Raw genomic sequence first — 27,915 nt, 5'->3', positions numbered from 1 at the left:
ACCCAACTATTCAACCAAAATGCTGGAAGTGCAAAGAAGAAATTGGTTCATATTATCACCGGTGGTGGACATGTCCCAAAAGCTAAAATGTATTGGAATATGATTGAGAAATTACTAAACAAAATCACAAAATGTGAAATAAAAAAGGCTCCAGAATTTTTTTATTAGGCATCCTCTCCAAAAACTATACAAAATAAATTCCACAAGAACAAGATTTAATTAAGAAAGTAGTAGAATGTGCCAAAATGGACATGATGATAAGGTTAAAAGATCAAGAAGAAACTGAATATTACAAAGTATGGGACAAGGTTTACAATTGGTTAGAACAAAAAATTAAGGGAAAATAATTAGTGGTTAATTAAAATATAATTACAGAGAATATTTAAACAAATTGAATAATTTGCAAATGAAGTAAAATATAAGTAATAGTATATCTTACTTTTAGAAATTTTACGTATGATAAAACTTTACTCTGAACTTCTAAAAATAGTGGGGCGGATAAAAGCCCTTGTATATGTTTTGTGTTTTTGTTGTTTTGTGTATGTCAATTAAAAAAAACAATTCTATTTGAATTTTGGCTTGAGCCAGGTGTCGTATTTAGTCCACAAACCTCTCCTATCTTGATAACAGACGGTATGTTTTGTTTCTGTCTCCTGTCTTCTTTGCGTCTTCTCTTTCTGTCTATCATTCTGAATAATCATATTTGTTTGATTTGAAAAAGCGTAAAACTTGGGGGAGTGTCATGCAGACATCATGATGCAAAAAGAAACAGGGCCAAAGGGTCTCTCCAACCAAGGAAGCATCGGAGAACGTATGGAGCAGAGCTGCAGTCCTGGCATCAAAAAAGTCCAGTTTCCCCCTTTCGCAGTTGAGAGAGACCCGGATCCTCGTGGGCCTCTCAGTCAGGACCAGATCAGAGCATTCTGATGGAGACCTGGCTATGTATTTTCCTTCCCATTCCCCAATCTGCCAATGTCTGGTCTGCACATAAACATTTGTTACATTCTCTGGCTTTATGGCAACCCCTACACCCCATTCTGCTCCATCTCTTAAAATTACTTCCCAGAAATGTTTCCCAGTTGAGAACCTCTGACAGCCAAGGACATAAGGATTATATTGAAATATTTTATCTTTTTGGCCAATATATAATACTTTATCTGGCTTAACTCCTGTGACGGTTTTTCGATCTCGAGAGATTTGAAGGTGGTTAAGATTGGCTGTGTCTGGATCCAGAGTTACATTCTCTGTAAGGGGGAAGAGAAGGAAGGATGGAGAAGAACAAGAGTTTTAGTTGCAGGCCTTATGTGTGTCTTCACCCCCAAGAGTTCAGCCCTCTTATGTGAAGGGAGTTCAGTTTCCAAACATCCCTTCAGGGCAGGAGACTCATTGTTATTTTCTTTTAACAAGCATTGCCTTGTTAAGAGTTCTCCAACTTTGGCAACTGTAAGACTTGTGGACTTCAACACTTGGAATTCCCTGATGGGGCCAGGTACCCCCTGTACTCCTTTTTTCCAAGCAATCAGGCTCTCTCCCATCTGTCTTCCTTCCTTCCTTCCTTCCTTCCTTCCTTCCTTCCTTCCATTCATCTACTCATTTACTGGATTTCTATACCGCCCCTCTCCGAGGACTCAGGGCGGCTCACAACATATAATAAACAATATACAATATCTTGAATCCAATTAATTAGTTAAAAATCTAAAACTCCAAAAAAGCATTAAAAAAATCATCCCATACACTCAACATTCTTTCAACACATTCATTTGACAGGGGGCAAGAATCTAATGGCCCCAGGCCTGGAGGCATAAATGAGTCTTAAGACTCTTATGGAAGGTGAGAAGGGTAGGGGCAGTACGAATCTTGGGGGGAGCTGATTCCAGAGGACCAGAGCCCCCACAGAGAAGGCTCTCCCCCTAGGTCCTTCCAAATGACATTGTCTAGTTGACGGAACCTGGAGAAGGCCGACTTTGTGGGACCTGACCCGTTGCTGGGATTTCAGTCGCATCCTCTGTTAATTGCTGGCCTATTTGGCATCCTTCTAACATCTGGCTTTCTCGTTCCATTCATTTAGGTTGTCTTTGCCACCTGCCAGTCCTGCTGCCACTCAGCTGCACACCCTCAGGATCCCTGAATTATTTGTCCTGTTCTTGGTTCCAAGACTCACCTGTTCATCTCTTGCCTGCATTGGTCAATTCCTTTAGTCTCTAGTCTCCTATGTGGCCACCACTCTGCTGATTACCCTTCAGGTCAGTCATGCTGGATGGGGAATTCAGGGAACTGAAGTCCACAAGTTTTACATTGGCCAAGGTTGAAGACTTATGGCCAAGACCTTCAAACCCTTCATAGTGCTCTACCTCTTCTAGCCTCCTTCACAATTCTCTTTAGTTTCCATCTTGCAGATGAGATAAATGGGATTGGGAGAGAAGAGTGGTTGGCTTTGTCTTCAATGAGTTGCTGAGACAGTCAAGGTTGAACAGGGATTCTTCCTGGAGCATTAATCCAGAAGATCAGGCAGAATAGGAGGCTGCCATGTTTCAATTCCAACTGGCAGAGTAGGAAGGATCCCCCAGAGGTAACTTGGGAGAAATGATGGGATTTGAGGAAGCTCCACCCTTTTCTCTATGAGCTTCAGAGTATCACAGGCATGGAGAAAAGGGGAGGATCTTGCACAGGAAACCTCTGCTTTCCTCAGTCTGATGGCCCACAAGGTGGAGGCAACCCTGATGCTCCAACTTTGCTACAAGATTTGAACCAAAGGACCTAATTTCTCTGCTTCCAAAGGCCGCATGTCTCACCAACTTACAATCAGGCAGTAAAATCAACAGGATGTTATCAGTTTGGTAGGAATTCAATATTCCTTTCAGTCCCAGGCCAAATGAACCATTGAACTTACCTGAACGGACTTCTTGATGCACTGCATTGAGAGTCCAACATGGGTAATACTTCAGCCTTATTGGCAGGGACTGAGTTAAAAATTAGCATATAAAACAGGTCCCGCCCCCTTAGCTGCCTCAGTGGGCCAGTCAATTAAAAATGAAGGAGTGATATAACGAACAAAGAATAATTTATTAACCACAAGTATGCAAGGAAAAACTTTAACTGTAGACATAGAAAATAGAAATTTTAGAAAAAAAAGGTGGTCTGGTCTCAGCACCATAGCTATGGCCGTGACCTGTCTGTGCAGTGTGTTCGGCGCCAATCCCTTGTCTAAACTGGTTTGCAGGAAGAACAGCAAGTGGACCACTGATGAAGATTGAGGGTTGATGTTCTGTGTCTTGCAGAAAGTGCAATAAGTTGCCCAGGTGGCCTGATAGATGCACATTGTAGATGGTCTGTGTGCCGCTTGGATGGTGGAAATGACCTTCTCAGGTAAGTGTTCTCTTCTCATGCGATCCCTCTCAAGTGCCACATGGCAAGTTTCCAACATTGAGGGTCTGGATGAAAAATTGACCCCTGGCTGAGGGACTCGGTGCTTGGGAATCCACCATGGACTTGAAACCAGCAGATCCATGAGATCGGCAAAACAAGGGCGTCGGGGTCAATAAGGGGCCACTAGTAAGACTTCTGTTTGTTCCTCCAAATCTTGGCCACCACTCTGGGAATGAGACAAATTGGGGGGAAGGCATACAGGAGGCCTTCCGGCTAAGGTGAGTGTAGTGCATTGATGCATTCCGCTCCCAGAGATGGGAAGCTGGAGAAGAACCTTGGTAGTTGATTGTTGAGGTGCGTCACAAACAGGTCTACCTCTGGAACACCGAACTTGTAGACAATGTCCTGAAACAGGTCAGGATTCAAGGTTCCACTCGGCTGGGTCCAGAGTAGTGCGGCTTAGCCAATCCACTTGGACATTGGACACACCTGAGATGTACTCAGTTCACAGGGAGATTAGACGTGGCTCTTTCCAGTTGCAGAATCTCTGGGCCTCCTACATGAGCCTGCCCGATCTCGTTCCCCCTTGGTGGTTGATATGGGAACGTGTGGCCACGTTGTTGGTCAGGATAAGGACATGGTGCCTTGCACAAGGTGGGCAAAAGGGCAAAGGGCCAGGGAAACTGCTTGCAATTCTACCAGGTTGATGTTGACCTCTGAGAGGTCCTCTGATGTCCAGAGCCCCTGGGTCACTTGAGTGCCTGTGTGCGCTCCCCAACCAAAGAGGCTCACATCGGTGTTGATTGTCACTTCCTTGTGTATCAGGAAAGGAGAGCCCTGCTGTAGGATTCTGGATCTCAACCAGGGAAGAGAATGCCGGACCTTTGGGCTGATCAGGATGGATCGTTTGGAGTGGCTGCTTTGTGCTCTTTGAAGGGAGTAGAAACCACTGTAGTGGTCTGGTGTGTAACCGATCCCAGGGGATGATGCCGATACAGGAAAGAAACATCCCCAACAGCTGGGATAGAAAAATTAGTGACACTCTCCTGTGTTGTTCTGCCTGGAGTACCATGGTTTTGATCCTCTCCTGGCAGTCTGGAGAGAGGTATACCCTGCAGTTTTGGGTGTCTATAGTCGCACTTTTGGTGTCAGTTGTTTTTTTTTGGTAATTTATGGTAACGTGTCTCTATAGCATCCTGATGGTCTCTTTGAAGTCTGTCCTTGCCTGTTGTGGACTTCTGGACAGAATGATGTTGTCGAGATACGCCATCAGCCGTATGAATCTTGTTCTGAGGTCTGCTGACAGCACGTCTAGGATCTTTGTGAAGGTCCTTGGCACCGATGAGAGGCCGAACAGCATTGCTTTGTATTGGAAATGTCGTTCCTATAGACAGAAATGAAGAAACTTTCTGTGGTCTGGATGAACTGGAATGTGCAAATAGGCCTCTTTGAGGTCTATGGATGTTAGCCAATCGTGCCGGCGAATGGAGGCTAGGATTGTTTGCAGTGAATGCATTTTGAAGTGGTGGTAGCAGATGTAAATGTTCAGTTGTTTGATATTTAGGATTAGTCGGCAACCACCTGAAGCCGTGGGCACTATGAACACAATTGAGTAATAGTCCTGGCCCTCCTGACTGGTCGGCACTGGTTCTATAGCCCCAATGTCCAACAGGTGCAGGACCTCCTGGGTCAGCATATGATGTTTCAGGGTGTTGAATACTATCAGGCAGTTCAGTAATCTGGTTAGAAGGTGGCAAATGAACTCTAATCGAAGGCCTTGGTCTATGGTGTTCAAAGTCCAGGTGTCTGAAGAGATGGACTCTCAGGAGGAGATGAAATGCTGAAGTCGACCTCCGATGGGAGAGTGACCTGGCGAGTCACTTGGACGTACGGTAGCCCCTGTTGTTGTTGCTCTTGAAGGGGCGTCTGGACTGATGGAACTGTCTGTTTCTATCTGTAAAGGCGGTTCTGTTAGCTCTATAGGTGGACTGATTGTAAGTTCCCAATTGGTACGGCCTGTAAGCCTGGGATGTTGCCGGAGAAGAGTCACAGCCGAAAGGGTTGTAGATAAATTAGTGAAGATTGGACTTAATCCCTGGATAGTTCAATGGATTTGCAGCTGGCTGAAGCGTAGACATCAGAGAGTTATTGTTAATGGCGAGTATTCTGAGCAGAGTCAGGTTACAAGCGGTGTGCCACAAGGGTCTGTTCTGGGTCCTATTCTTTTTAATATATTTGTGAGTGACATAGGGGAAGGTTTGGTAGGGAAGGTTTGCCTATTTGCCGATGACTCTAAAGTGTGCAATAGGGTTGATATTCCTGGAGGCGTCTGTAATATGGTAAATGATTTAGCTTTACTAGATAAATGGTCTAAGCAATGGAAACTGCAGTTTAATGTTTCCAAATGTAAAATAATGCACTTGGGGAAAAGGAATCCTCAATCTGAGTATTGTATTGGCAGTTCTGTGTTGGCAAATACTTCAAAAGAAAAGGATTTAGGAGTAGTGATTTCTGACAGTCTCAAAATGGGTGAACAGTGCAGTCAGGCGGTAGGGAAAGCAAGTAGGATGCTTGGCTGCATAGCTAGAGGTATAACAAGCAGGAAGAGGGAGATTATGATCCCACTATATAGAATGCTGGTGAGACCACATTTGGAATACTGTGTTCAGTTCTGGAGACCTCACCTACAAAAAGATATTGACAAAATTGAACGGGTCCAAAGACGGGCTACAAGAATGGTGGAAGGTCTTAAGCATAAAACGTATCAGGAAAGATTTAATGAACTCAATCTGTATAGTCTGGAGGACAGAAGGAAAAGGGGGGACATGATCGAAACATTTAAATATATTAAAGGGTTAAATAAGGTCCAGGAGGGAAGTGTTTTTAATAGGAAAGTGAACACAAGAACAAGGGGACACAATCTGAAGTTAGTTGGGGGAAAGATCAAAAGCAACATGAGAAAATATTATTTTACTGAAAGAGTAGTAGATCCTTGGAACAAACTTCCAGCAGACGTGGTAGATAAATCCACAGTAACTGAATTTAAACATGCCTGGGATAAACATATATCCATCCTAAGATAAAATACAGAAAATAGTATAAGGGCAGACTAGATGGACCATGAGGTCTTTTTCTGCCGTCAGACTTCTATGTTTCTATGTTTCTATGTTGGTATGGGGCCTGGCTTCAGTCCTGCCTCTGGGCTGATCTTGGGAGAACCTTCTTTTTGTCCTTATCCTCGATGAGGACAGAGTCTAAAGATTCCCCAAACAGCTTTGTCCCCTGGAAGGGGGCGAAGGCCAGGTGCCACTTTGACTTGGCATCTGCTTGCCAAGAGCGCAGCCAAAGCAGGTTGGCTGCTAAGGATCGGGCTGAAAACCTAGTTGCCATCAAGGTGGCATCTGCAGAGAATTCAGCCGCTGCCAAGAGCTTATTGCTTTCCTGGCATACGCGTCCAGCCATAACTTAGTTAGAATGTCTATAAGCCATAAGATGGATGCCCTATTGAAGAAGGAAGCTACTGATGCTGCTCTGAAGGCCCAGGCGGAGGTCTGTTGGGACTTTTTAATCAGAGTTTCTGCCTTCTTGTTGTTTGGTTTAAGGCCATCTGCCATATCCGATGGCACCAAGGCATCGGAAACCAGGCTTGCCACAGGGGAATCCACACTCGGAAACTGGCGAAGTGTTTGCTTTTCAGGATCAAAGGAGTAGAATTTTTTCTCTGAGGTTATTGGGCCCAGAGGCGCTGCTACATGCTCCCAGGGATGTTTGACGTTGTCCACAAAGATGGAACATGCAGGAAAATTGTCTGACTCCTTTTGAGGCTCTGTGAGGAGCTGTGTGGCTGGCTGGATGCCACTGAAGGCTGCGCTGGCTGGGTGGCACTGTCCAGAGCCAGGGTCTGCTTGGCCTTATGCAAAAGGATCCGGAACAGATCAACAGATTGAAAAGGCCTGTGAAGGTTGGCTGTTCTGTGGTGGTGGCCTGATCTTCAGAGAGATCAACTTCTGGTTCACTAACCATCTCTTGCAGCCCGGGGTCCTCATTGAAAGAGTCCTGGGGTGACTGTGTAGTAGGCGGGGCTGCCCACACATCTCTGCGTTCAGCTCAAGCTAGGGTGGGGATGATGTACCCCTGCAGCAATTTCCTGTGAATAGGCTGCAGCAAGCATCTCCTGAACTGATGGAGACATAGTCTGCCATAGTCTCTTGGGTGGCCCGTAGGCCAGCTGCTCTAGGGGTGAATGTGGCAGGGGGTGCACAGGACCTCTGAGTACCCTGGGGTCAAAGCCAGGTTTCGGTAGGTAGGCCGAGGTCCACTTTAGGTGAATGTCCTGTCTCTCAGGGGACCAAACTCCATCAGGAGCAGGTGTGGTTATTTCTGGTATAGTAGATGGAACTGTTGAAGTTAATAGGTTTAACTGTTGACCTGAGGAGAGATTGACTGGGGAGGGGACTGAAGCTTGTCTTCGTGCAGCCTCCAGCTGCCCCTCCAGGGCCTTGATTTGTTTCTCTGCCTCCTTGAGGGCTGAGGAAGAGGAGTCCTTGGGCTTGGATTTTGTCCCTTGATTTTTGTCTTTAGCTTTTGATTGGGTGGTATTTGAAGGTGTCCCCTCCCCTGAGGTTTGTTGTGGTTGATCAACCATGAATAAGCTGTAGTACTCACACAAACGTTAATATGAAGCCGATTGTGGTAAACACACCGGCAAAATAAGCTAGAAAATGGTGGTCGTGAGTGCGCCCACGAGTGCACCTGCTTGCTCTCAACTAATAAAACTCCCAGAATGTGGCTGCCCTGCCGGATAACAGGAAGGCCCAGGTCGATTCTGCTTGGTCACTTCCTGCTCCAAAATGGCCCACCTCCAAAATGGCAGGTGCAACTCTCTAGGCATAAAAACAGCTGAACGAAAGGAAAGACTAAGGGGCTGAACGGCCTATAGCCGATTCTGTAGCCTACCCTCTGCCCCCACCATTCAAATTAGCTGCTAGGCTTGTTTCGTGCTATTTTACATTCTCAGCTGTTCGGCCCTTCGTTATCAGCTTTCCAATCGCAGCCTCAGGCAAGTCCTTTGTGGCGTCTTTGTGAGTGCTCCGGGAAGAAGGGGGGATAGCAAAAAGGCAGGTGCAGCGCAACGCAGAGGCCTGGGGAAGACTCCTAAATCCCCTTCTTTTTTGGTCTCTCAAGGTGTGTCCCGCAGAGCAGTGACTCCAGACCGTGGTTCCCTAGCTTCGGGGCAGTGCTCCGCAGAGCAGAGGCCCTCAACAAGGAGAAGATGCATCCAGGTAAGAAGGATGGGGGGGGGGGAGGCAATGCCCCACAGGGTAGAGGCCTCAGAAGAGCCCCCATGTCTTCCATTCCATGGCAATCCTTCTTCCTGTAAAAAAGGGAGAGAAAAAGAAAACAAATTTAATATTAATATTACTATTATTACTATTATTACTATTATTATTATTGAAATGGTAGGAGAAAGAACTCAGCGTCCGTACAATACAACTGAGTTTTTAAGACTGGCCCACTAGGGCAGCTAAGGGACCTGTTTTATATGCTAATTTTTAACTCAGTCCCTGCCAATAAGGCTGAAGTAATACCCATGTTGGACTCTCCGTAGCAGTACAGTGGAGAATTTCTCATTTCTCCAAATCTTTCATTTTACACCAAGAGTGAAACATTAAGACCTGTAGGTGAGGTCTCCAGAACTGAACACAGTATTCTAAATGTGGTCCCCCCAGCGCTCTATACAAAGGAATCACAATCTCCCTCTTCCTGCTGGTTATACCTCTAGCTATGCAGCCAAGCATTCTACTTGTTTCCCTATTGCCTGACTCCACTGTTCACCCATTTTGAGACAGTCAGAAATCACTACCCCAAATCCTTCTCTTCTGACGTTTTTACTAACACAGAACTGTCAATACGATACTCAGATTGAGGATTCCTTTCCCCCAAGTGCATTATTTTACATTTGGAAACATTAAACTGCAGTTTCCATTGCTTTGACCACTTATCTACTAAAGCTAAATCATTTGCCGTATTACAGACACCTCCAGGACTTCAATTTTCTAGATTATGTATCGAACAGAGCAGAAAGGAGCAGAATGGAGTAAAGCTGAGTGGCTTGGCATGGAGGAGAGGAGTAGGAATAGGACAGAACAGGACAACAGCTTTATTTGGTCAAGTGTGATCAGACACACAAGGAATTTGTCTCTGCTGCATAAGCTCATATTGTATATATAAATGGCAAGTAATAATTCATAAATTGTAAAACCATTAAAGTTTACTGGATTATCATGGTCTTTAGGGTATCTAACCCAAATTTTCCTCTTTTTTTTTGTTAATTATCATGTTTCTCTTAAAGTTATTGGCATCAGAGCTTAAAATAGCAAGCGACTGAGATTCTTATAAATTCTTATATTTACCTTCCTGTAGTTGACATCTACTTTCCAGGGTATCTGGGGAAGAAAAGGGAGGGATTCAGCATCTCATCACTAGAATTGGAGCCACAGAAGGGCCTCCCTACAGATATCCTGGTTTGGTTTCCTTGGACTCAAATCAGGAAATAAGGAATATGGAAAACCAGAAGCCAGAATGTCATTGCTGGCTATATATTGTATATTCCATCAGGTATAAATATATTCTACTATATATTCCAGATGCAGGTAGTTCTCAATTTACAACTATTTGGGTAGTGAAGTTTTAGCAGCACTGAAAAAAGTGACTTATGACCAATTCTCACACTTATGACAGCTGGAGCCTCCCCAGTCATGTGATCTAAATTTGGGCATTGGGAACCAGCTTGTATTTACGATGGTTGCAGCATCTGGAATTGTCCTCTTCAACCTTCCTGGGGAGCTTCTGACAAGCAAAAAAGTTCATAAAATGGGGTACTCCTCACTTAGTAAGTGACTTGCTTCGCAACAGAAATTTTCAGCTCAACTGAAGTTGTAAGTCAAGAACTATCTGTATATACTCCATTATACTTAGTGGTGCTTATTCTGCTTCCCCAGTGATCAGTTCATATGGATTTGGGCTACAAAGAATACAGGCAAGTCTGTCTTACAATCATAACTGAGCCTCTGATCCTGAAATCGATCCCTCTTTGATCCATGTGACACTCAACCAGAATCTCTCTTGGATGCTTAAAATGTCATCCAGGGTTAAACCTCAACAGCTCTTTTTTACCTCTCAATTTTTTCTTGGCACTTTTCAGAAGTGAAAGGTCATCACTGTAATCCCAGATTGCCCACTTCGGCTCTAGAAATAAATCCACTGGATTCTCATACGTTTTCTTAGCCTGGTACCTGGCAAGTAAAAATAACAGAATAAGAGTGAGAAGGTCATCTAGTCCACCCATCACCACCCCATTACCCAAGCAGGAGACCTTGCATCAGCAATGGTGAACCTTTTTTGGCTCAGGTGACAAGAGTGCAGGACAATGTGATAGTGTTCACACGCCTGCCCACACCCATCATGCAATGCCCTCTCCCACACGCATGGACACACAACCCCCATGCTTCCTCCCACACATGCATACAACCTCCCCCTGTGCGCGTGCACAGGCCACACTGAAGCTTCTGGTCTTCCAATTGGCCCATTTTTTGCCATCCCCAGAGTTCAGGAGGATTTTGGAAGAGCAAAAACGGCAGAAAAGAAGGCCGAAAAACTGCTATGCATGCTGGAGCTGACAAAGGGCAACGCCTCACATGCTCTCAGCAATGCATACTACCTATGGCACGTGTGCTATAGTGTCGCATCACTGCCTTACACCATCTCTTCTTGAAAGCTCCAGTGATGAAGCTCCCACAATGTCTGAAGGCAAACTGTCCCAGTGATTCATTAGTTAGAAAATGTCTCCTTATTCCTAGGTTGAATCTCTCCTTGATCACTTCCATCCATTATTCCTTGTGTGGCCTTCAGGTGTTTTGGAACACTGCTATCACGTCTCCCCTGGTCCTTCTCTTCAATGGACTAGCCATGCCCAGTTCCTGTAACTCTTATCAACACGATCCAATCCTGTCAACAGAGGTTTTGCCTTCTGACCTTCCAGACTTCAAGTTCCTCAAGAAACTTCTCTCTCAAACACCAGAATGTGTGCACTGGGATATTCTACACATTGTATTTATGTGGTGTCTTGCTGTGTGTGGATTTTAGTTGTTCAGCAGGGTATTGATGGCCACCTATTAAGTCATTGATTGTTGTTTTCTTGTGTTGTCCTGTCCTTGGCTCCTAAATTCCTGGTAAACTGGTGGTAAATCAGCATTCCAGTTGACTGAGAAGGTCTCGTTTCCCATTTCTCTGGCTATTCAAGTATGGGCAACCTGGTAACCCAGTGGATTTTGATCCAGAACTGCACTCATTCACCTTCATCAAGTTAAACGAGAGATCTAGTAACAGCAACTAAGTTTCAGTTTTGGGCTCTCTAATCTTGAAAATTCTTGTGAATCTCTTGGCCAAAGAAATGGATTGTATCTTACCAAATGACTGATGACCAATGATTAATATGGGTGATGTATGTAATTAGACAATGGGTGATGTATGCAATTAGACAATTCAAACTGATGGATTAATGTAATACAATGAAATCACACTTACAATAACCTTCAATTTACAACAGTTGTTAAAAAAATGACTTACATTTTCGCAGTTAGCATCTATCACAGTGTCCCTGTAATCACAATTTGTTTGCTTGGCAACCAGCATGTATTTATGATGCTTACATTGCTTGAAAGAGCTTAAACTCAATAGGTGAATAAAATGGCAAAATCCAATCTAAACATCTGACTGACTATGAAACTAAACAGCTGTGAAATGAACTCTAATAATTCATCATATTAAATATTGTTAACTATATTGTGTGGGAATTATCTGAGGAAATGTCTAAAAAGCCCTGAAATACAGTATACTGTCTTTACATTTAAATGCTGCTAAATACGAGCATAAGTTTCCAAAATAGTAAAACTGCTGGAGGATCTGCTGAAAATCTGACACTGTAAAGAAAAGGGTGGATTTACTTACTTCTTCAAGATGCTTCCAATGTCCTAAAAAATAGAGGCAAAGCACTGAAAGGAGCTATTTGCTAGGCAGAAAATTCTTACATTCACAAAATAAATATAATACCGTGTTTCCCCGATAGTAAGGCAGTGTCTTACTATCTTTTTACCCCCAAAAGCCCCACTGTGTCTTACTTTGGGGGTATGTCTTACATTGTCCCGGGCACCGGGGCCGGCTCGTCTTCGGGCGCGGGGAGCTGCCGGAAAGGAGGCGGGCGCCGACCTCGACGTTCGGCGGGTTGCGGGGAGCATCCCCTCGCCGCTCCCGGCAATGTTTCTCGGCAGGGGAGGCCAACTCCGCGGCGACACGGACGCTCGGCTGGCTGGCTAAAGGCAGGTCAAGGGGTGGATGGGCAGTCAAAAAGGGTGAGCGGCCGCCGCTGTGCCCTCCTTCGCCCGCCTCCTTTCCGGCAGTTCCCTGCGCGCCCCTCGCCTTCGCTCGCCGCGGCGCCACCGCCTCTTCCCCTGCCGAGGCTCAGCTGCAAGCGGCTCCGAGGCGAGCGGAAAGGAGGCGGGCGAAGGAGGGTGCAGCTCCGGCCGCTCGCCTCGGAGCCGAGCGGCCTCGCTGGCCGCTTGCAGCTGAGCCTCGGCAGGGGAAGAGGCGGTGGCGCCGCTGCGAGCGAAGGCGAGGGGCGCGCAGGGAGCTGCCGGAAAGGAGGCTGGTGAAGGAGGGCGCAGCTCCGGCCGCTCGCCTCGGAGCCTCTCGGCCTCGCTGGCCGCTTGCAGCTGAGCCTTGGCAGGGGAAGCGGCCAGCGAGGCCGATCGGCTCTTAGGCGAGCGGCCGGAGCTGCGCCCTCCTTCACCAGCCTCCTTTCCGGCAGCTCCCTGCGCGCCCCTTGCCTTCGCTCGCCGCGGCGCCACCGCCTCTTCCCCTGCCGAGGCTCAGCTGCAAGCGGCCAGCGAGGCCGCTCGGCTCCGAGGCGAGCGTAAAGGAGGCGGGCGAAGGAGGGCGCAGCTCCGGCCGCTCGCCTCGGAGCCGATCTGCCTCGCTGGCCGCTTGCAGCTGAGCCTCGGCAGGGGAAGAGGTGGTGGCGCCGTGGCGAGCGAAGGCGAGGGGCACGCGGGGAGCTTGGAAGCAATGTCATCGCCCCCCCCCCCCGCAATACCGTTTATACCGTGTTTCCCCGAAAGTAAGACATATGTCTTACTTTCGGGGTATGGCTTATATAAGCCGACCCCCCTGAAACCCCCCATATGTCTTACAATCGGGGGGGTCTTACTATCGGGGAAACACGGTAATAAAAAATAAATAAAGAGCCGCCCTGAGTTTTCGGAGAAGGGTGGCATACAAATATTATTATTATTATTATTATTATTATTATTATTATTATTATTATTATTATTAATAAATGAGTAATGTAAATTTTTAAAATCTCATTGTTCTCCTCCCCCAGTTGTTCAATTTCTTTTAGCAAGGTATTGTTTTTACTTTTTTGCCTAAGAAAAATTATATGCTGGTTGAATCTAGCACACTTACAGGTATGTAATGTTTGTTGTCAGCCACTCCGAGTCCTCAGAGAGGGGCGGCACACAAATCTAATAAATAAATATATATTTATATCAAATCCCAGTAAGGGTATGGCTAGCTGATGAGGCCAGAACAAGCCCGGAATAGTGCTATCCTAGTCTCCCTTAATTTTAAAAATTCAGTAAAAACATGTGATACATCGATATATATATATATATATATAATGATAATGATGATAATAATAATAATAATAATAATAATAATAATAATAATAATAATAATATTTGTATGCCGCCCCTCTCCGCAGACTCGGGGCGGCTCACAAATCTCTATATATACACACACATACATACATACATATAAATAGCAAAAGCAATAAATTATAGCAAAAACAAAAGATCATTTGACAAATAAAATAGTGCATCAATGGTTTAGAAAAATCCCCTGAATTTATGCTTCCAGAATCAAAGCACTTTGGGAGAATCCAAGCAGTTATAATACTTTGCAGAAGACTCTACAAATAACATCCGCAACCACATCCCCTAGGGATAGGAACCTCAAACTGTGAAGAATATACGGAGATGGTGACCAGGACTTTGAATTCTTGCTTTTCACACGACCTGCTTTATCTGAATTACATTATGTATCCCCAATGTAAGCCATTACAGGTAATTGACTAAATAGTTCATTTAGTGACCGTTCCTTTTCAGAGAAAGTCAAAAGGATTACTAAATAAGGAGTTGAAAAAAAGATTTTGATCTTGGTGGAGTGCAGCCAGAACCTTACATGCAGACATGGAAAGATATATCAATCTCCACAAGAGAAGAATGGATGGAAAAAAGTGATGGAGTTAGAAAAGATGAAAAAAATTGATTGCTTTAATAATGTATGACCTGTTGTTTCTACTTGGGAGCTGCTTCTAAATTTTGTGATTGAGCTAGAAAAAATGAACTGCAAAATTAAAAAGCTGAGGTAATTTTATTTTGTATTTTACTGTGAAGGAAAAAAAGTTGAGAGACTTTTTACTTTTTCTTTACCCTACACTTGGTATGCTTAGCCTAATGAAGAAAAGGCTTGGGGGAGACACAACCACCATCTTACAACACTTGAAGACTTCAAGTGTCTTACAACACTTGAAGGGAAAACGTATCAGGAAAGACTTCATGAACTCAATCTGTATAGTCTGGAGGACAGAAGGAAAAGGGGGGACATGATCGAAACATTTAAATATATTAAAGGGTTAAATAAGGTCCAGGAGGGAAGTGTTTTTAATAGGAAAGTGAACACAAGAACAAGGGGACACAATCTGAAGTTAGTTGGGGGAAAGATCAAAAGCAACATGAGAAAATATTATTTTACTGAAAGAGTAGTAGATCCTTGGAACAAACTTCCAGCAGACGTGGTAGATAAATCCACAGTAACTGAATTTAAACAGGCCTGGGATAAACATATATCCATCCTCAGATAAAATACAGAAAATAGTATAAGGGCAGACTAGATGGACCAGGAGGTCTTTTTCTGCCATCAGACTTCTATGTTTCTAATTTACTCTCCGTAGCACCTGAGGGCAAGGGGTGGAAGCTCATCACAAAGAGATCCAACCTAAAATAAGGAAGAACTTCCTGAGACTGAAAAGTATTTATCAGCAATTCAGCTTCCCTCACAGTGTCCTGGGTGCTCCATCACTGGATGATTCCAATAATAATTTGGACAACCATTTTTTCAGGATCGTATAAGGCAGACCTGGGCAAAGTGCGGCCCGGGAAGGAAGGAAGGGAGGGAGGGAGGGAGGGAAGGAATGAAGGAGAAATGGAGTAAGGGAGGGAGGGAAGGAAGGGAGGGAGGGAAGGAAGGAGAAATGGAGGAAGGAAGGGAGGGAGGGAGGGAAGGAAGGAAGGAAGGAAGGAGAAATGTAGGGAGGAAGGAAGGAGAAATTCTCTTTCCATGCCCTTTTGCAAAAGTCCAATAAATGCTCATTTTTTAATTGTTCATTGGTTTCATTGGCCTTTCCAAGAAATTTAAAGCAAACCCCCCTCCCCACTTCTCAGGGGGGGAAAGGGGAGGAGGAAGAAAAGGAATCCAAAGCTACTTTCAGGCAAAGCCTCCACTATGTTTTCTCAACTGATGATGTAGGTCAGTTGAAAAAGAATATTTTGAAAGAGAAGTAAAGAACTGCCCAAAAGCAGAAATAAAAAGCAGAGAAAATCAGAGACAGAAGCTTCTCTCCATCTGGAGAAGGAAGGAAGGAAGGAGAAATGGAGGGAACAAGGAAGGAAGGGGTGGGCAATTAATTTATAATTATAATATATAATAATATAACATAATATATAATTATAATTTATAATTATAATATAATTAACTCAGTTCTACCCAATAATATTCAGTATTGGGTAGAACTGAGTTAATTATATTATTTTATTTTATTTATTTATTATTTAGATTTGTATGCCGCCCCTCTCCGAAGACTCGGGGCGGCTCACAACAAGATAGAACAAATCATAAATAATCCAAATAACTTTAAAATATTTAAAGATTTAAAAGAACCCCATATACTAACAGACACACACACAAGCATACCATGTATAAATTGAACATGCCCGGGAGAGGTGTTTCAATTCCCCCATGCCTGACGGCAAAGATGGGTTTTAAGGAGTTTACGGAAGGCAGGAAGAGTAGGGGCAGTTCTAATATCTGGGGGGAGTTGGTTCCAGAGAGCCGGTGCCGCCACAGAGAAGGCTCTTCCCCTGGGGCCTGCCAACCGACATTGTTTAGTTGACGGGACCCGGAGAAGGCCCACTCTGTGGGACCTAATCGGTCGCTGGGATTCGTGCGGCAGGAGGCGGTCTCGGAGATATTCTGGTCCAGTGCCATGAAGGGCTTTAAAGGTCATAACCAACCCTTTGAATTGTGACCGGAAATTGATCGGCAGCCAATGCAGACTGCGAAGTGATGGTGAAACATGGGCATACCTAGGTAAGCCCATGACTGCTCTCGCAGCTGCATTCTGCACGATCTGAAGCTTCCGAACACTTTTCAAAGGTAGCCCCATGTAGAGAGCATTACAGTAGTCGAACCTCGAGGTGATGAGGGCATGAGTGACTGGGAGCAATGAGTCCCGGTCCAGATAGGGCTGCAACTGGTGCACCAGGCGAACCTGGGCAAACGCCCCCCTCGCCACAGCTGAAAGATGGTTCTCTAATGTGAGCTGTGGATCGAGGAGGACGCCCAAGTTGCGGACCCTCTCTGAGGGGGTCAATAATTCCCCCCCCCAGGGTAATGGATGGACAGATGGGATTGTCCTTGGGAGGCAAAACCCACAGCCACTCCGTCTTATCCGGGTTGAGTTTGAGTCTGTTGACACCCATCCAGGCCCCAACAGCCTCCAGGCACCGGCACATCACTTCCACCGCTTCGTTGACTGGACATGGGATGGAGATGTAAAGCTGGGTATCATCAGCATATTGATGATACCTCACCCCATGTCCTTGGATGATCTCACCCAGCAGTTTCATGTAGATATTAAATAGCAGGGGGGAGAGGACCGGCCCCTGAGGCACCCCACAAGGGAGAGACCTCAGAACCGACCTCTGACCCCCCACTAACACCGACTGCGACCGGACAGAGAGGTAGGAGGAGAACCACTGGAGAACAGTGCCTCCCACCCCCAACCCCTCCAGCCGGTGCAGAAGGATACCATGGTCGATGGTATCGAAAGCCGCTGAGAGGTCAAGGAGCAGCAGGACAGAGGATAAACCCCAGTCCCGGGCCCGCCAGAGATCATCCATCAACACGACCAAAGCAGTTTCTGTGCTGTAACCGGGCCTGAAACCCGACTGCTGGGGACCTAGATAATCGGCTTCTTCCAAGGACCGTTGGAGCTGGAGTGCCACCACTTTCTCAACAACCTTCCCCATAAAGGGAAGGTTGGAGACTGGACGATAGTTATTAAGTACGGCTGGGTCCAGGGAAGGCTTCTTGAGGAGGGGGCGCACGAGCGCTTCTTTATAGAGTGTTGGAAAGACTCCCCTCCCCAAGGAAGCGTTGGTAATCTCCTGGGCCCAGCTCCGTGTCACTTCCCTGCTGGCCGAGACCAACCAGGAGGGACACGGATCCAGTAAACAGGTGGCGGAACTCACAGCTCCAATGGCCTTGTCCACTTCATCAGGTGTCACCAGATCAAACTCTTCCCAGACAGGTGGACAAGCACGTGCCCCAGTCACCTCGACTGACTCGTTGTCAGTCGACTCTGTTTTCTAATTGGAGTTGAGATCGGCCCGGATCTGAGCAACTTTATCAGCGAAAAACGTGTTAAAATCCTCGGCACTGCTCTGCAAGGGCTCCCCAACTCCCCCCTGGTTAAGAAGGGAGCGGGTCACCCTAAACAGAGCAGCCGGGTGGGATTCCACTGATGCAGTCAAGGCGGCATGGTACGTGCATCTTGCTGCCTTGAGCGCCACTTTGTAAGTCTTAATAAAAGCTCTTACAAGTGTTCGATCAGATTCAGACCTACTCTTCCTCCATCGCTTCTCTAGACGTCTCTTTTGGCGTTTTAACTCCCAGAGCTCCTCGTTGAACCATGGGGCTCTACGGGGTCTAGCGCCACGGAGAGGTCGCAAAGGCGCAATCCGGTCAAGAGCCTCCGCCGCAGCCCTGTTCCAGGCCTCTGCAAGAGACTCCGCCAAACTGTAATTAATCCGGCTCTCTAAAACCATCCCAATTTCTCATGCGGCCCCATGGAAAAATTAACTGCCCACCCCTGGTATAAGGGCTCCTTTCTTGGGCAGAGGACCTCCAAGGTCCCTTCCAGCCCTAGGATTCTATGATCTCAACTTCCTGCCTGACCTGTAAGAGTTTGCTGGCGGGCTGCTGAAGCTTCTCTTCTATCTCCAGGATGAGATCATCAAGAGAGCACAATTTCTCTGTGTGCCTGGCCAAACCCTTCTCCTTTCTTGCCATAATATCCTTCTCTGTCTCTTCCATTTTAGTCAATAGAAGATTCTCCTGTGCTTTTAACCAGAGTTGAAGCTCTCTGAATTTAGCCACTACATCTTTTTTCACTTCTTTGATAAGGTCCTGAAACAAGGAAGAGAAAAAGCAAAGGGCATACATTTATTTTTATTATTTTAATGAATTATTTTAACTTCAATTGTTATAATAATTTAATGGATTCCTTGAAGAATCCAAAAGTGGGGTGAGATAATTTCCTAAGAAATTTTAAAGAAAACATTTGATATTAAAAAGTCCATCGGAGGGGAGGTTTCCTTTTTCTTTAAAAAAAAAGGTTCCAATTTAAATGATCTCACATGAAAATTTTCTTGGCAATCAGGGATTTCAAAACAGGAGAGAGAAAAATGTTTGAGTTCACAATTTTTTCAATAAGATGAAATACTGTTTGCATTAATTTATTAAGCAAGCCAAACCCATTGTATAAAACACAGCTCTTGGGATAGGTGTTGAGATTCATTCAGCCAATAGGGGCATCTCAGTTCCCAGGTTAAGAACAAGTTCTCTGCCCTAACACAATCGTTAATCTGAATTTCATTTAAGACCTTGTACTTACAAACAGGCTACCTATTATTAAAGATGGCGGATGTGTGTCTCCTTTGTCAGAGTTATTTTAATTTGCCTTGGAAATGTGGCTGATGCCAGGCACAAGGCAGTTTGGTCAATAAAGACATGACATAAGAAGTTCCTTCAGAAGGCTATTTTACTTCTTCAGTAGTATCAAAATGTAACTCTTTCCTTTACACTATACAGTGTTCCCTCGATTTTTGCGGGGGATTTGTTCCGAGACCGCCCGCGAAAGTCGAATTTCCGCAAAGTAGAGATGCGGAAGTAAATACACTATTTTTGGCTATGAACAGTATCACAAGCCATCCCTTAACACTTTAAATCCCTAAACTGCAATTTCTCATTCCCTTAGCAACCATTTAGATTATTACTCACCATGTTTATTTATTAAAGTTTATTAAAAAAATATTTATTAAAGACGGACGAAAGTTTGGCGATGACGTATGACATCATTGGGCGGGAAAAACTATGGTATAGGGAGAAAAACGCAAAGTATTTTTTTAATTAATATTTTTGAAAAACCGTGGTATAGCCGTTTCGCGAAGTTCGAACCCGCAAAAATCGAGGGACCACTGTATTACAGAACAAATCACTAACCAACTATTATCAGACTACACTATACTAAACCACTAAACCAAACCACACCCACACAAAAGGTGTATTACATTATATACATGTACTGACCAATCAGATCATAGAACAGATTGCATCATTCTGCTGAAATACCATGAATCAGCATTTTCATTACTTCTACTGGAAATATTCCTATTAGCTCAGAAGCTCCTCACCATCGAGTGAATACTTACAAGCACCTTCTGTACTGTTTGCTCTGTGTCTTCTTCGTATGTAGCTATTTTTTCTCTCTGCTCCTTTTGTGCCTTCAGGCAATGCCCAACCTCGATCTGAAGAGAAAATACAAGTTTTGACTTTCTTTTCTGTAAAGGATTACATTGGAGGGAAGACACGGAAGATATGTGCCACCAGACATAGCAGTTGGCAAGCACCCAAATCTTGATCATGTGATCATGGAATGCCTGCAATGATCATAAGGGCGAAAAACATTATGTCACATTTTTCATTGTTGTTATAACGTTGAACAATCACTAAACAAATGTTTCTAAGTTGAGGGCAACCTGCAAGGGCACTAAAGTGAGCTGCCTGAGTCTCCTGCTTGCAGTATTCCCAGAAGCATCACTGAGAAATAAAAGTATGGGCTGATCCAGCAGGAATGTTTTTCGGGGTCTGCACTCAAGATTTTGGAGGAGCAAGACATTTAAGTGCAGTTGTTCACTTAGTAACATGGTTGTGAAGGAATCCTGGCTTCCCAATTAACTTCGCTTGTCAGAAGGTGGCAAAAGAGGATCATCTGACCCAGGACTCTGCATTCTTCATAAATACCTGCCAGATGCCAAGTTTTGGAATTTTGATCGGGGATGCTACAATTGCCCTCCTAAAAATGGTCATAAGACACTTTTTTCAAAGATGTAACTTCAGATACTCACTAAGTTGGTTGCTGTACAAGTGGGTGCAATTGATTTTAATAGAACTAGGAACTTTAGATAATTATGTAAGTTTAATTTAATTGGATTTAATTTTATTGTAACCTACTGTTTTTATAAGTAAGTAAGTAAGTAAGTAAGTAAGTAAGTAAGTAAGTAAGTAAGTAAGTAAGTAATTGGTTCTAAGTCAAGGACTATGATAAATAAGTTTTCAAAAAAATTGCAGGTTCAGAGAATATAGCAGGAGATGGAGGTTGGAATTAAGGAAGTCTGTTAAAGGGATGGCAGAGGAAGAAAGTTGCACATGAGTATAAGACAAGGAACAAATGGTTGGACACTGCCGCATAGCAGCAAGAAAATTACAAGAAAATTAAGACTCCAGTTAGTAACAAGAAGATTACAAAAAAAGTTAGAAGGACTCCAGTTAAAAGGATGCTAGCTAAAGGCACGTAGACATCAACTTGTGTAACTTCTTAGTCATTATAATAATAAAACACACAGCCCTTTTGATAAGAAATGTATGAGGAATGTGAATAAAGTAGGCCAGGACAAGAAATCAAAACAAAAAGGTGTCAAAGAACCATAATCTTAATTCTATAAAATTTGAATTTTTCCATCAGTCAGGAGTTTTGGTTCCTTTAGCTGCTGAGACTCTTTTGCTGAATTACTTCAATAAAAGCTCCATGAGCCTCTGCAGTCTCCTTCTGATTGGCATCTGCACCAGGCTAAACCCAGTTTGCGGACAACAGAGGAAGCAAGTAAATTGGTTCAAAGATTGCCAGGGAGGCAAAGGATTCTAGCTGTCCCTCCGCAGCGATTCCTCCTGGCTGACTTCTACCTGGTATTCCGGGAAAGCCTCCTCCGGAGGGATCACCGAGTGGCCCTTGTGCTCTTTGCAGACCATGCAGTCCACACAGATGAGGGTCTCGTCGTCCTTGCAAAAGAGCTTGAGGAGTTCCCGGTGCTTCGGGCAGAAGCTCCCTCCTTCCTCGCCCCAAGAACCTCCGCATCGCTTGGCCTCTTCAGCCACCCGCGCCAGCTGCCGGTTGGGGAGGACGCTGAGGAGCGCGAAGGTCTGTCTGCACTGGGGACAGGAAGCCTCCGATTCCGACGTCCCCCAACTGCGGGTCAGGCAGACCCAGCAGAAGTTGTGGCCGCACTCCGGGATGAGCACGGGGTCCTGGAAATACTCCAGGCAAATGGAACAGGTGGCTTCTTCCAGCAATCCCTGTAAAGACGCTACACCCGCCATCGTCGCCGCCTCTGCCGGGAAAAGAAAGAGAAAGTCTTCTTCTAAAGTAAAGTTTCGCTTTCTTTCCTCCAAATCACGTGACCGTCTTTGGGCTCCGCCTAGGCCGGAAACCGAGGGGAGTTGTTCTTGGTCTTCCGGTCAGTATCAACAGCGGCACGAAAAAGTGCTGCTTTCAGAAATCTGAGGATAAAATATTTTTAAAATCTGGGGAGAAGCCAATAGTCTTGGACAGACCCCCAATCAGGGAAAGATACGGAAAACACCATCCTGGGGGGAAAGACACATCCATGGAACTGATTCACTGATTCAGCCCGCCACTTTAGTTAAAGGGCATAATGCTTTTTTAAACAACGGGAAGAAGAAAAACATTGATGGGACGGAATGGAGTAAAGTTGCCATGAAAGAAACTGGGAGAAACCCTTGATAAAAACCCAAAGCCAAGGCTGCAGCCTTACGCCGAATGCATGGGAGGCGCATGCTCCTCCTCGCCGCCTCAGAGTCCCCCCCCCCCCCGTTTTTTTAAAGCCTTAAAGTTTTGGATTTTTTTTTATTCCCCTCACCTTCCTTCTTTGGCAGTGACTTTCCTCCTCCTGCTCCCACCCAAATTCTGAGCTTTTATTTCTTTCCTAATAGATTTGCACGCATTACGTATTTGCTTTTACATTGATTCCTATGGGAAAAATTTCTTCTACTCACAAACTTTTCTACTTAAGAACCTGGCCACAGAACGAATTAAGTTCTTAACTAGAGGTGTCACTGTATAATCCTTTCTCCAACTTCTAATATGAATATCTGGCAGAGGAAGACAGCATGGACTGTCCCTTACCCTCCGTTAAGCTATCTCATTCTGAAATGCCTTTCCTGGACTTCTTCCTACTACCCCTACTTTTCTTCTAATATCTTCTGCTAATTCCCCCACGAAAATCTTGTTTATCGTTTTCTGATTGTCTGAGGCTTCAGGATCTAAATCGGTGTATTGCCTGAAAGCCCGATATACAGTATATTCTTTCAAGAAAAGTCCTCAGGACTCTCATCTTCCTTTTGCCTTCTTTCATATACTTTTGCAAGATTCTTACTTTAGGGCAGTGGTTTTCAACCTTTTTTGAGCCACGGCACATTTTTTACATTTACAAAACCATGGGGCACATTGAGGGGAGGGGGGCGGCTAAAAAAAGTTTGGACAAAAAAAATTCTCTCTTCCTTTCGCTCTATTTCTCTCTCCCTCTTTCTCTCCCTCTTTTTTTCTCTCTCCATCCCTTTCTTTCTCTCTTCCTTCTTTCCTCTTTTTTGCTCTTTCTCCCTCCCTCCCTCTATGTCTTTCCTTCTCCCACCTTCCCTCCCTCTCTCTCTCTCTCTTTCTTTCTCTCTCTCTCTTGCTCTCTCTCTTGCTTTCTTTCTCTCTTGTTCTCTTTCTCTCTTTCTTTCCTTCTCTCTCTTGCTTGCTTTCTCTCTTGTTTTCTTTTTTCTCTCTCTTGCTCTTTCTTTCTTTCTCTCTCTTTCTTTCTGTTGTTTTTCTTTCTCTCTGAGCTTCGCGGCACACCTGACCATGTCTCGCGGCACACTAGTGTGCCACGGCACACTGGTTGAAAAACACTGCTTTAGGGAACCCCATTTTGGATTCCATACCAGACAAAAGATTGAGAATTCTGTAGCCTTGGAGTGTCCCCCCCCCATCATTTATTAGATTTGTATGCCACCCCGAGTCTTCGGAGAAGGTCGGCATACAAGTCTAATAAATCATCATAATCATTATCCAGATCCCATTCTGGCTCCCTGAGGGGGACAATCCCAGTGGTTGTCATTCTCATGCTTTTTTGTTTGTTTGTTTAACTGCCACCAAATTGTCTCCCCTCACCAGCCTCTGCTCCTCTGGGGTTAAAAGGACATCCATTTCTGTCTGAATTGTTTATTTATTGATTGATTTTGTCCAATACCAAATGAGGGTTTTAGTAGATATACACATAGTAAAATACATGATGAAGGTTATAGAGGATAGTAAAATAAATCTAAGAAAGAACGAACAGAAGTTATAGGAATAGAACATATCAATGAAAGAATAGAAGAAGAGATATAGGAATAGAAGAAAGGTATAGGAGATGCTTTCTTTTTAAATATTAGATTTGTTACATTGTCATATTGTTGTTATTATTATTGTTGTGAGCTACCCCGAGTCTCCGGAGAGGGGCGGCATACAAATCTAATAAATTATTATTATTATTATTATTATTATTATTATTATTATTATTATTATTATTATATAGGAGAGCAATAGGACAGGGGACAGAAGGCACTCTAGTGCAGGGGTCCCCAACCACCGGGCCGCGGACCAGTACCGGGCCGCGGGGCATGTTGCACCGGTCCGTGGAGTCATGCCGCCACCCCCTCCCTCCAGCGCTTCGCCTCCCGCCGGGCAAGAGGCCTCGGGAGGCAGGTTCTGCCGGCCACAGGACGATGGATGGGACAGAGGGGCGGGAAGGACCGAGAGGCTCAAGCCTCTTTTGGCTTCTGCCACGGGGCGCTTTTGCGTTTTTGGCTGGGGGGAGGCAGGAGGGCCAGCCTGACCCCCTCTCTCCAGCGCTTAGCTCCCGCTGGGCAAGAGGGCTTGGGAGGCAGGTTCTGCCAGCCACAGGACGATGGCGGGAAAGAGGGGCGGGGAGGACCAGCACCCCCATGCTTAATCCCACCCCCAACCACGCCCCTTTCCGCCCCCACTGGGCCATAGAAAAATTGTCTTGCTGAAACTGGTCCCTGGTGGAAAAAACGTTGGGGACCACTGCTCTAGTGCACTTGTACTCGCCCCTTACTGACCTCTTAGGAATCTGGATATGTGTCCTTTTAAGAACAGAGAGTGCATTTTCTCTGGGTCTTCCTTATAACTGGCATTTTGTTGTTTCCTGTTATAAAGATCTGAAGTAGAAAATGGTGTGTAAACTAGCACTCAAGGGAATCTATTTACTCCTCCCATCACTATATTTTCTCTGAGTGGAGCCTGCATCTCCGGTTTCAGTTTTGAAGGAGATTTGATGTCACAAGAGTCACTCACCGTTTTATTACATTGTTCTTCTGCCTCCTCCATTCTCTGAGATTTCCATGTCTGGGGCGTCTCATTCCATGTCTACGTAGGGGGTGGCACACCAGTCTTAGACCCCAGTATAACCAGATGAGCACTGAGTTTCTTTATAAGAAAAGGGATCAAAACAGTTAACCCCTTTCACAGTCTGGGGAAAGGGAGTCAAATCACACAGGCATTTACACATCAGCATACTTACACATTTATTCTCCATTCAAATGGCTTGCATAAAAAATCCACATACTGTACAAATATTTTCTTTCATACTTACTCTAGGCAAAACTATCATTATTTTAGGGAGCTTTCACAAACCAATGAGCTCCATTTTTCCAAATCCTTTTTATTTTATTTTTAATAATAATAATGCTTTTTGGAAGTGAAACAACATAGAAACACATATACACTATCCCCACACTGCTCTAACAGAAATGGACTATTAAAAGGTTTCACAAATACTGTAAACCAAAATATTTTTGTCAGTTTTGTTTCTTCAGTATTGCTTTCAGTTGCTCAATAAATTCCATCCTATGTGATCTCACAGCAGCCAAAATCACTTGGATTGTTTAAGGGAAGTTGAGGCCAGACAGACATACAATAATGATTTCAAAAACTGCCTTTAACCCCTATATCTAATCAGTGGTGGGTTGCTCCCGGTTCGGATAGGTCCTTAAACCCGGTAGTGTTGACACTGGGATGCTCTGCCCACCTGCCCAGGATACTTCTGCACATGCATAGAAGTGTCATGCATGAACCAGTGGCAAAATTAGTTGCAACCCACCAGTGTATCCAATCCTCCTAATATCTCAAAATCAGCCACTGTATCTTATTTATTTATTTTATTTATTTATATATATCTGTCAAACAATTATAGGATGGTAAATTGTATAAATAAAACATTAGAAAAGTAATGATAAAAAGTAATGATAGAAGACAATATAACAGTAGGACAGGGACGGTTGGCACAATGGTGCGCTTATGCACGCCCCTTACAGATCTCTTAGAAAGGGGCAGAGGTCAATTGTAATTAATCTCTGGTTAAAGGTTTTGGAGTTAGGAGTAAAAACCACAGAGTCAGGTAATGCCTTCCAGACGTTGATTACTCTGGCTGAAATCGTATATTTTGCAGTCCTGTTTGGAGCGGTTGACATTTAGTTTAAATCTATTACGTGCTTATTTGTTGTTGCAGTTGAAGGTGAAGTAATCAAAGTTAATAATGTTATTAAATTACCTGTTTTCACATTTTTACTAAAGGCGGGACAAGATGGGGTTATAAGAGATATCATCTAATAAACATTTTAGTCATGTTCTACAATTTGTTCTATTGGTCTCGATGTCCCTATTCCTAAGCCTTGGCTAATGAATGCCCCAGGAGTTATCTAACATACATTTTATTTGCTCTAAGCCATCTCTATTCCTCACTTTTAGCTGAGGTCTGCAAGTTGCCTAACTCTTGTTACTTTTATCAGCTTTTTAACTACTCAGAATAAGCTTTACACATGCATATTTCCTGTGGATAGGCATTCTTTGTTCTTGCCATACAGACTCCACACTTACGGGCTTCCCAATTTACTTTCAATTGTGTGCCATGAACTGTGTTTATTTTAGCAGACAGCCCATTATTAGATTGTCTTCTTCTTTTATATTTGCTCAATAAAATGCAGAGGAAGGTCAAAGAAAAAAGACTGTTACTGGGCATTTTCTCAGATAATGTATTTATTTAATGATGTATTTCATTATACAGTGATACCTTGTCTTACAAACTTAATTGGTTCCGGGACGAGGTTCTTAAGGTGAAAAGTTTGTAAGACGAAACAATGTTTCCCATAGGAATCAATGGAAAAGCGATTAATGCGTGCAAGCCCAAAATTCACCCCTTTTGCCAGCCGAAGCGCCCGTTTTTGCACTGCTGGGATTTACCTGAGGCTCCCCTCCATGGGAAACCCCACCTCCGGACCTCTGTGTTTTTGCAATGCTGCGATTTCACTGAGGCTCCCCTCGCTGGGAAACCCCACCTCTGGACTTCCGTTGCCAGTGAAGTGCCCGTTTTTGCACTGCTGGGATTCCCCTGAGGCTCCCCTCCATGGGAAACCCCACCTCCGGACCTCTGTGTTTTTGCAATGCTGCGATTTCACTGAGGCTCCCCTCGCTGGGAAACCCCACCTCTGGACTTCCGTTGCCAGCGAAGTGTCCGTTTTTGCGCTGCTGGGATTCCCTTGCAGCATCACAAAAACACGGAAGTCCGGAGGTGGGGTTTCCCATGGAGGGGAGCCTCAGGGGAATCCCAGCAGCGCAAAAATGGGTGCTTCACTGGCAACGGAAGTCCGGAGGTGGGGCATCTCAGCGGCGGCGGTGGGTTTGTAAGGTGAAAATAGTTTGTAAGAAGAGGCAAAAAAATCTTAAACCCCGAGTTTGTATCTCGAAAAGTTTGTATGACGAGGCGTTTGTAAGACAAGGTATCACTGTAATTTCATTTCAACTTAATTAACATTTCTATTTGAATTTTGGCCTGAGCCAGGTGACATATTTAATCCACATAGCTCTCCCATCTCCTATCTTGCTTCGCTGGCTTCTTAAAGAAGAACTGTATTTTTTAAATTTTTAACTGTATTTTTAAATTTAAAATTTTAATTTTGGTGCTGCAACCA

At 44.5% G+C, this 27,915-nt stretch overlaps 2 protein-coding genes across 4 annotated transcripts in view; one reads left to right on the top strand and one right to left on the bottom strand.

Moving 5' to 3' along the window:
* The window catches only part of LOC139163114 (zinc finger protein RFP-like), a 182,952-nt gene that overhangs the window by 74,270 nt on the left and 80,767 nt on the right, over positions 1-27,915 (top strand). The window lies entirely within an intron of this gene.
* On the bottom strand, positions 145-22,291 carry LOC139163109 (E3 ubiquitin-protein ligase TRIM39-like). 3 transcript variants are annotated; one of them, XM_070744058.1, is made up of 8 exons: positions 21,787-22,281; positions 20,256-20,351; positions 18,721-18,951; positions 12,564-12,737; positions 12,376-12,398; positions 10,543-10,661; positions 9,780-9,812; positions 145-1,244 (listed from the first exon to the last, which is right to left on the bottom strand). In XM_070744058.1, exons 1-8 carry the CDS (start codon positions 22,198-22,200, stop codon positions 685-687), a joined length of 1,650 nt encoding a protein of 549 aa, XP_070600159.1. In that variant the 5' UTR covers positions 22,201-22,281; the 3' UTR covers positions 145-684. The 3 variants fall into 3 exon arrangements, with proteins under 3 accessions (XP_070600159.1, XP_070600160.1, XP_070600161.1); XM_070744059.1 differs by lacking the exon at positions 12,564-12,737 and having other exon boundaries at positions 21,787-22,291; XM_070744060.1 differs by lacking the exons at positions 12,564-12,737; positions 18,721-18,951 and having other exon boundaries at positions 21,787-22,288.

Source organism: Erythrolamprus reginae, chromosome 2, assembly GCF_031021105.1.
Source record: "Erythrolamprus reginae isolate rEryReg1 chromosome 2, rEryReg1.hap1, whole genome shotgun sequence".
NCBI classification, from domain to species: Eukaryota; Metazoa; Chordata; class Lepidosauria; order Squamata; family Dipsadidae; genus Erythrolamprus; species Erythrolamprus reginae.
This window is presented reverse-complemented; position numbering and strand designations above follow the sequence as displayed.